This window comes from Bolinopsis microptera, chromosome 9 (genome assembly GCF_026151205.1).
Source record: "Bolinopsis microptera isolate Bmic1 chromosome 9, MBARI_Bmic_1.0, whole genome shotgun sequence".
Lineage (NCBI taxonomy): Eukaryota > Metazoa > Ctenophora > Tentaculata > Lobata > Bolinopsidae > Bolinopsis > Bolinopsis microptera.
The window spans coordinates 8759195-8768992 of NC_087080.1; the positions used below are offsets into that span (position 1 = coordinate 8759195).

The window sequence follows — 9798 nt, forward strand, 5'->3', positions numbered from 1 at the left end:
ACTCACGAACTGAGTCGATCGGTGTTAAACCAAAAGCGAAGGTCTTGCTGTCTTTGAGTATACGACCAGCGCGGTTGAACACCATGATAGCGGTTTTAGACATGTTGACCACTAGGCCCCACTCCTGACAGTAGGCGTACAGAACAGAGAGCATTTTATGTAGGCTTTCAGGATTCAAAGCCAAAAGTACTAAGTCATCAGCCCAGAGCAGATGTGTCACCTTGATGGAGTTAATGGTGGGCACTTCGATGTTATCTAGCTCGTTCAGTTCTTCGGAGAGGGCATGTACGAAGCATTTGAACAGTTCCGGGGACATGGGATGCCCTTGTTCAGTTCCACAGAGGACGTCAATCTTCTCAGAGAGCTTGTTGAGGAGTTTTATTTTTGCAGATGAATGGGTGTACATGTGTTCCATACAATTGAAAAATCGCCCTTGAACTCCTAGTTTCCAAAGTTTGTAGAGTAGCGCTTCCCTACAAACAGTGTCAAAAGCCTTTGCATAGTCTACAAAGCAAGAGAAGACTCGTTTCTTTTCGACTTTAACATATTTTTCAATGCATGTTGAGAGCGTTAGTATTGATCTGCTGTTTGAGCACCCTTGCAGAAACCCAATTGGTTTGGAGTATCAGGGTTCACTACGGATCTAAATTCAATTAGTCGGTTGAGCAAAATTCCCGCAAAGAGTTTTCCCAAGTTGCTGGCCACTGCTATCGCACGGTAGTTGTTTGGGTCATAAACATTACCCTTTTTATGTAGCGGAGTCACGACAGATGTGCTCCACGGGTAGACACCAAATGACAGACATTGGTTGAATAGGTGCAACACAGCTGATTGCATGTTATTTCCCGATGATTTTAGGAACTCATTAGATATCATATCTTCGGACACTGCCTTATTTTTTTTAAGCGTCCTGATGTTGTTACACAGCTCTTCAGAAGAGATATCATGGTCGAGAATTTCCGTAATGCTTGATTGTGTGGTGTCTTTTACCATCTCGTTTTGTAGCCCTGTGATTTTTAGGTTGTCCATAGATGGTTTGCTGTAAAGATCTTTGAAGAATTTACAGAAATTGAACATATCAAACACGTCCAGCGTACTGTCTTTAGTTTTCATCTGTTTGAGTCTCTTGAATCTCCCCCAGTTGACATTTTTGCCTGACTCAATGTCTCTGCAGAGTTCTTCAATGAAGGCAGACCTCTTCGACTTGATGAGTTTCCTATAAGATCGACGCGTATCGTAGTACAATTCCCTGAGATATTGACTTGATGGGTTTTTCCCGTATGATTTAGCCAGCCTATTAAGCTCCCGTTTGCTGTTGATGCATGACCCATCAAACCATGGGGATTTTGGCTTCATCCGGTGCCTTTTGACTCTGTACTTACTTCCTGGTTTCGGTTTGGTTTGCGAGTTGGATTTTTTCGGCAAAACCGTGCCCGCTAATTCCTGGTACAGAGAGACGAGATTACTATTAAGTTCGAGTACGTCGTTTTTATTGTTGCAACGGGTTGCCGATATCCTGGTTATCTTCGTTTGGAATTCCGGAGAATTTTGAGCAGCCAGAAAGTTGAAGTGAGTCCCTTCGTCTTCGTTGTTCCATTTGTAAGTATGATTGAAAAGTTCTGACAAATCTTCAGCATGATTCATGTTCAGGAACCAAAGATATGACAAAATAATACGACAAAAATCAACGAATTTTGTCAAATTGCGCGACTTTTATACATAATTTTGCTTGCTAAAGCCGTGCACCATCAAATATGGCACCTAGGCGAAAGTTTCGCGAAACCAGGGGTGTAGGAATGATTTTCTTCATGGGGGGGCCAAATTCTAAATATTTTTTGGCGCTTCGCACCAAAGCCTTAATTTCGGGGGCCTCACGACAAATCGCGATTTTTTTCAGTTCTCCATGTCATATTGCGCATTTTCCTTTAAATCTGAGGACCAAATATCACGTTTTCTATAATTAGTATATGAAACCAATCAGTGTCACTTCCACAACCTTCCAAATGTAGGTACTTCAAAAAAACCGAAAAAAATATTTTCGGCTCAGAATGATCAGGGTAGTATAGCAACAAAAGTAGTTTCCAAGAAAACTTTGAAAATTTTTGACTTCGAAAATTTTCGGTCCGAGTCATTCTCGAAACGTACCTCTGAAAGCAGAGCTCCCGCTTCCGATCTCGTATTGCGAAGGGGAGGCCAGCCTTCCGAGATCCCATTACAAAGGGGAACCCTCGAGTCCAAATTCGTATATCGAACCTCGAAAACCGAAAAAAATATTGTTGGCTCATAATGATCAGGGTAGCATGAAACATGAACAAAAGTAGTTTCCAAGAAAACTTTGAAAATTTTTGACTTCGAAAATTTTCGGTCCGAGTCATTCTCGAAACGTACCTCTGAAAGCAGAGCTCCCGCTTCCGATCTCGTATTGTGAAGGGGAGGCCTGCCTTCCGAGATCCCATTACAAAGGGGAACCCTCGAGTCCAAATTCGTATATCGAACCTCGAAAACCGAACAAAATATTTTTGGCTCATAATGATCAGGGTAGCATGAAACATGAACAAAAGTAGTTTCCAAGAAAACTTTAAAAATTTTTGACTTAGAAAATTTTCGGTCCGAGTCATTCTCGATACGTACCTCTGAAAGCAGAGCTCCCGCTTCCGATCTCGTATTGCGAAGGGGAGGCCAGTCTTCCGAGATCCCATTACAAAGGGGAACCCTCGAGTCCAAATTCGTATATCGAACCTCGAAAACCGAAAAAAATATTGTTGGCTCATAATGATCAGGGTAGCATGAAACATGAACAAAAGTAGTTTCCAAGAAAACTTTGAAAATTTTTGACTTACAAAATTTTTGAGTTAAACATTTTTTGACTTGGAAAATTTTCGGGAAAATTGTTTTTCCAAAAATTTTTAGAAACCTAAATTAAAAAGTTGGCCCTTTTTGGCCCCTTGCCCAGATTTCATGGGGGGGCGATGGCCCCCCCTGCCCCCCCCGCTTCCTACACCCCTGGGCGAAACTCACTGATTATTCCAAAAAGGTATGACAAATTTGGTACTGTGAAAATTCTCACAGTCTCTAGAAAACAATGGTACAAAAATTTTGAAAATCCGAGCAAGTTTATTTTTATCGTGCACCCCCTAATTAAACCCACCTATCTCGTTCTCCAAAATCCACGTTTTTCTGCAAAAATCTCCATTCATAACCTTTCACTATTGCCTTTTTACAAAAGGGTGAAATGGAAAAAATCTCTTTGGGTTGCTTTCGAGTCGATACCTAGTTTTTTAGGATAAGGGCGGTAGTTAGTGTCCAGTTAGCTATTGTTTATTGAATCTTTATTGCAGAGTAGTGAGAGTACAGCTGCCTTCGGGTAGTTCTTCTTAATTTTAATAGATTAAGAAGAATTGTAATAGATTAAGAAGAATTGTAATAGATTAAGAAGAACTAGTATAGGTAGTATTTAGAGGTAAATAGTATAGTGGTAAATAGTGGTAAATAGTGGTAAATAGTGGTAAATAGTGTAGTAGTAATATGGGTGAATAGTATAGTGAGAATAATGGCGGCGGTCGTGCTTGCCAGCACTGTGATATCGCGTGATCGAGACAGTTTTTCGCCAATATCTTTCCAGGGGAGCATTTTAACCCTATGTCATGGGGGTGATTCGGAATCAGCGTCCGAAGATACATCGATTCAAGTTGGTTTCAACTGTCGGGTGGGGGCCGGGGGGGGGGGGGCCTTTTAGAAAAATCTTGAAGATCGAGTCTAGCACACTCGAGTTATAATCTATATTGAACAACCATTACATAACAGTGTTACACATCTCTTAATATAACTTATAGTGCTCTGATACGCACATGGGACACAATTCAGGAATAATAACTCCCACGTGACACAGGGATGACACCCACGTGTTGCATTTCGTCCCGCTCACAGCAACGCAATACTAGAACGTGTCACAAATATATTTCCACGTGCCGCATTATATATTCTCGTTCCTACAATTGGCACGACTTGTGGGTCATATATCAGTGACCTCATACTCTCTTTGTCACTCCGTTTTTTGTCTGTTTGTTGTTGTGTCTTTAGTTACATAAAAACAACTATAGCTGTACCATGTTTACATTGTAAATTCAGCGATTTAATGAATTGAGCAAATGGTCCGTGTTTGTGCGAGATCTTATCAGTACCGAGTCTTAATTGCAGTATATGTTAGCAGTTCTTAGTTCCGGGCTCGATCAGTTAATTATCTGTGCCGGCTAGTTATTTTATAGATACACATTGTATCGGGAATTGCACTAAAGCAGGTTTTTAGGAAACAAGGGCAGAAATAATGGAATAAATGGTCCATGGAATTGGAGGGGGTTCAACAAATATGTTCTTTTTTAAACGATTCCCGCAAGCAAACATTATTTAATTTTATTAGTTTAAATATAGATTATTACATCTATAACTGATCCTTAAACTAGGATTGTCAAATCGTATGGTGCGGTACTCTAAAAGTATAAACGACAATTATAAACAACAAGTGTGTCACAATTACTTTGCGATTCCGCAATTGCCTAAAATTTCTAAACGTGGGGTGATCAGCTCTAGTGCCAGGGGCTATTCCATGATCAAATAATTTATCGCAATAAAATGAACTTATACAATATTCTACTTTTTCTCCGATAACAAGTTGACATCAAGTCTTGAAAATTATTCGAGAAGACATCGAACGCTGTAAGAAGATGACGATCAGACCTCATTATTATACAATATTCGTAAAATAGCGATTATTATCATGGTAGACTACGTTACACATGAAGATGAAGATGAATCTCCATCTTATGAACAGGGAGCAGATACCTCTCAACAACAACAGTACCCTCAACAAGGGTACCCACCTCAATTTAATTTATTTACTGAGATAAAATAAAATTCTCATAAAATACATCGAAGTAGCGACTATTATGGCAGACTACAGTAAAGATCAGCCACCATCTCATAATGCACAGGGAGCATATCCCCCTCAACAACAACAGCACCCACCTCAACAAGGGTACCCACCTCAACAAGTTTGTCAGATTTGATTTTACATTTTCGTGGTTTTTAAGATATTCATCACCCATTTATGATTTAGTAGAAAGTAGATGTAGATTCTAGGGGGGATGTGTTTTTGAATTTGATTGATCAATGCTGGAAGGTCATTGGTTAATGGTTGTCACATGTCTGGAAAGATATTTTCACCTCCCCACGAGAATCCACATATAAATACCTCTATATAGACCTCGATTATGATACCCCACATTTCTCAATATTGGTCTCACATTTCTCATCCCCAGAAGGATACTTTTGTTAAAAACTTCCATCATTAATGACACAAGTGTATTTGTAACGAATCATTTTCAGTTTATCCTAGAGTTATTAATGTTTATTCTCAATTTCGATTGAATTTGAACTACTTCGATTTCCTCAGGTGTATCCCCCCGCTCAAGGTCAGCCCGGTCAGGGTTATGTTATTCAACAACATCCTCAACCTCAAGTTGTTGTGGTAGGTACATTTTTTTGAAAGTTTTCATTTTATTTTCCCATTTTACTGACACCACGACATTTGAATTTGATTGACGACGGATGCGAAGCAAGAATGCTAGTTGCGAAGCAAGAATGCTAGTTGCGAAGCAAGAATGCTAGTTCGCGCGGCGCGTCGAAGCGGCGAAGTCCTCCAACCACGACATCAATTTAAGATGTGTTCCTGCGAAAACCGTGAGAGATATAACATTATGAAACCTTCTTGGCTGGGTCGAATCCGTTTGTGCCTTTTTACCAACATGAAGAAATGATAATTGGCCTAGCAATATTCAATATTAAGAACTTAAGGTCCCAAAATTTGGACCAACATATTATTGTGGTGTTAAAATCGCAAAATAAAGAAATATTGGTGTCTCTTGACACCACCTTAGGTTAAGACGGGTCCCTGCTAGTAATTATAACTGAAATGTCTCATAATTGTTGTACTATAATTATATATTATATAATAATAATCTATAGTCAGTACTCTGGTTTCAATATGATATTCCTGCACTACGGAAAATACTGATGAGTGTAAGTTTTATCTTGATAGCGGTGATATTAAACTTCAATACACTATTGGAATCATCTTCAAAACATTTCCCGAACTCCCTCGCCAGGCACAGTAAAGCAACTTAATCAATAAGGTGACCGGACCGAATCACTACATGACTGAATCCCTAACGGACTGAATGAGAATCACTACCAATCACTATTGGTAGGGATTGAGGTATATTTTAGGACTGAATCACTACCGGACTGAATCACTACCGCTAATATCTAAACCTAACCACTTTGATGTGATCCCTACTGAACTTTGCAATAAAGGCATAATTATTCGTATTTCATTAGTTAATTATTTTATTTTTTGTTAATTATTATTAGATTTTTCGAGATAATTGACTAAGCAGAAATTTGGTCAAAGAATAATAGATAATATACTGATACAGTAATTTAAATCACACAATAATAAGTAAACATTAAAGCTCGTCTGACTAGTCGTGCCAAGGACTTGGGATCACAGTTGAGCCGGGACGAGGCTTCGAAGGATAGTCCAGCGACAGAGTCTGCAACAATCTGCTTAGTTGAGTTCTCAGTAGTAGCTGTGAGGGTCTTCATTTTAGACTTGGAGCGGTGGGCTGCAATTTCTGCTGGTTGAGATTCGTGGTCATGAGGGGTAGCAGAACAGAAGGTGTCCTGGACAAGGATCAGGCGGGACTTGCACTTGTTGCACTTCCAGTAGGTCTTGTCTTCCCTCTTTCTGTTAAGGTGGTAGAGGTGACCGTCGTAGAGGACGTTGTGGCTGCCTTTCTTTCTGCCAGGAATCAACTCGATGGATGAGGAAGACATAGTGGTATAAGATAAACACAGGCGTTGCGGGTTTATATATTATTCCCGCTAGCTGATTGTTTATTTCTGGTTCTAATATACCGTTACAATAATGACTTTAATGTATAACCTAGGTACAACAAGGAAACCAAGGAATCCCTCCACAAACAAACTGTACCATAGCCTGGATATCGTGTCTGTGTTTCTTTTGGCCGGTTGGACTGGTTGCTGTAGTGAAAGCTCACGAGGCAGAACAGTGTGTTGGACGAGGAGATTTCGAGGGAGCAAGAAGAAGTGGAGAGGTACGTACTTAACTATTTGAAATTTGAATCTAAATTAAGTTCCTTTGGCTAGGATCGATTATTGCTTTCCTTGTATAAAAATGCATTTAACTGTAGAACGGTTGGTGCGCAAACCTTTTCATAAAATATTTTCCCAGGCGGCTAAGAAATGGGCTATTGCTGCAATCATCACACAAGTAGTTCTAGGAGTTGTTCTAGGAGTTGTCGTGGTAATCATCTACGCTATCTCCATCGCTGCTGTTGATTCTGCTATTGATTCCGCTGTGTACGGTTATGATGGAAAGTAGCGTAAGTGTGAAATAGATATTTTGATTTTATATTATCAAGATATTTTGAATATTAATTTAATATACTTAATCTGATTGGTGAATACTTTCTCTCCGTTTTCAGGTGAACACCCAGATAATCAGATCTCTTAACAACTCTCTTTGGAGATGACTACTCCTTACAACCGTCCAAATCACATCAATTCTTTGAGCGGACTTTGGATTGTTGATTCTCGCATGTATATTGTAGGACAGACTAATTAGAAGAATTAATATTTTTATTCTTCTGTTTGCACGATCCCTAATTGCTGGACAGGGGACTGGAGAGTGGCAGGAATTAACAATTTCGTATTGCATGCATCCTGATATTGGTACCAATGTTCGTTTATATAAACATGCTACAAATACAATGTTCTAACAGTAACTGAGTCAAACCTCAGACTAATTGGTCGGTATCCTTTATATTACAGCAAAACTCCAAGCGCGGCGGGGTTTTACTGTATAAAATATAAATTGTCAAATTACGAATCTCGCTCTATCCTTTAAACTTTTAAATGTGGAACCAAGGAGAGCCCACTGAAAATATCTTTACTGTTGCTTGTAATGTTTTAAACTATAATGTGTAATGCACTTTCCAATCTAGTGCAGTATATTTTTTCTGATGACTGGATAACTGCATACAAATTATAATTTGGATTTCACTGTAAACGGGGCTCAAACTCCCAGTTTTATATTGTTGGTGCTATTACGTGACTTTGTGTGAATCGAGATTTATAATGTGTCATTCAATGCATAATAATTGAAATTTAAACCACACAGTTCATGTTCAGAGTATAAAGTATATTAATATTAACGAAGAATTAGAGTTATGATGTTGAGTTACGATATTTTAAAACTTTGAATATGATAAAATATATAATAAATAGTAGAGCAGTAGTTTACATTTAATATACGGTAGCTTTACATTATACTGTAATTAGATGGTACTGACCAGATTTTCATTTAAATAGGTCCGAATATTTATAGATATGTAATTGTAAATGTCGCCATCTTTAATTCAGAAAAGAAAATTTTTACCGTGAAGAAGTCATATCTCTGAAATTATTCGTTTTCATATCGTAAGACTAAGATAGTAAGATGACGCAGTGAAACGATCGGAATTCGGACTACGATGTATGGGGACTTGTCACCCATGGCAACATTAAAATATATATGATACAGAGTCAATATATTGACTCTGTTACATTGTTTCCTGTTAATATAAAACTCCGTTACAAATTGAACTGGGATCTGGCATGCTACACCTTAGATCAATAGAATATGATGAAGTGATGTATAACTAGACTTAAGTAAAAGTCTACTGATTGATTAAAGCTTAATAATGAACTGTGAAAGAGTGGTTAATAGATTAAGAAGAACTAGTATATATACTAGTTCTATATATAGTATTTAGAGGTAAATAGTATAGTGAATATAATGGCGGCGGTCGTGCTTGCCAGCACTGTGATATCGCGTGATTGAGACAGTTTTTTCGCCAATATTTTGCCAGGGGAGCATGATTCAGAATCAGCGTCCGAAGATACATCGATTCAAGTTGGTTTTAACTGTCGGGGGGGGGGGGGGGGGGGGGCTTTAGAAAAACTTTGAAGATCGAGTGTAGCACCCTTGAGTTATAATCTATATTGAACATTGAACAACCATTACATAACAGTGTTACACATCTCTTAATATAACTTATAGTGCTCTGATACGCACATGGGACACAATTCAGGAATAATAACTCCCACGTGACACAGGGATGACTCCCACGTGTTGCATTTCGTCCCGCTCACAGCAACGCAATACTAGAACGTGTCACAAATATATTTGCACGTGCCGCATTATATATTCTCGTTCCTACAATGCGCACGACTTGTGGGTCATATATCAGTGACCTCATACTCTCTTTGTCACTCCGTTCGCGTTTTTTGTATGTTTGTTGTTGTGTCTTTAGTTACATAAAAACAACTATAGTTGTACCATGTTTAGATTTTTAATTCAGTGATTTAATGAATTGAGCACATGGTCCGTGTTTGTGCGAGATCTTATCAGTACCGAGTCTTAACTGCAGTATATGTTAGCAGTTCTGAGTTCCGGACTCGATCAGTTAATTATCTGCGCCGGCTAGTTATTTTATAGATACACGTTGTATCGGGAATTGCACTAAAGCAGGTTTTTAGGAAACAAGGGCAGAAATAATGGAATAAATGGTCCATGGAGGGGGTTCTACAAATATGTTCTTTTTTTTAAACGATTCCCGCGAGCAAACATTATTTAATGTTATTAGTTTAAAATATAGATTTTTACATCTATAACTGATC

The 9798-nt window shown here is 38.6% G+C and overlaps 2 protein-coding genes across 2 annotated transcripts in view; both read left to right on the forward strand.

Annotated features, from left to right (window-relative positions):
- LOC134820847 (surfeit locus protein 4-like) overlaps window positions 1-9798 on the forward strand; it is a 41617-nt gene that overhangs the window by 21572 nt on the left and 10247 nt on the right. The window lies entirely within an intron of this gene.
- Window positions 4944-7459, forward strand: LOC134821378 (proline-rich transmembrane protein 2-like). The gene is made up of 4 exons (XM_063832120.1): window positions 4944-5048; window positions 5450-5524; window positions 7005-7172; window positions 7310-7459. The coding sequence occupies exons 1-4, from the start codon at window positions 4944-4946 to the stop codon at window positions 7457-7459; spliced, it is 498 nt and encodes a 165-aa protein (XP_063688190.1).

Coding starts and splice junctions, on each gene's coding strand:
- LOC134821378 (XM_063832120.1), top strand. CDS start 4,944: ATGGCAGACTACAGTAAAGATCAGCCACCATCTCATAATGCACAGGGA. Junction 5,049..5,449: donor AAGGGTACCCACCTCAACAA/GTTTGTCAGATT, acceptor CGATTTCCTCAG/GTGTATCCCCCCGCTCAAGG. Junction 7,173..7,309: donor GAGCAAGAAGAAGTGGAGAG/GTACGTACTTAA, acceptor ATATTTTCCCAG/GCGGCTAAGAAATGGGCTAT.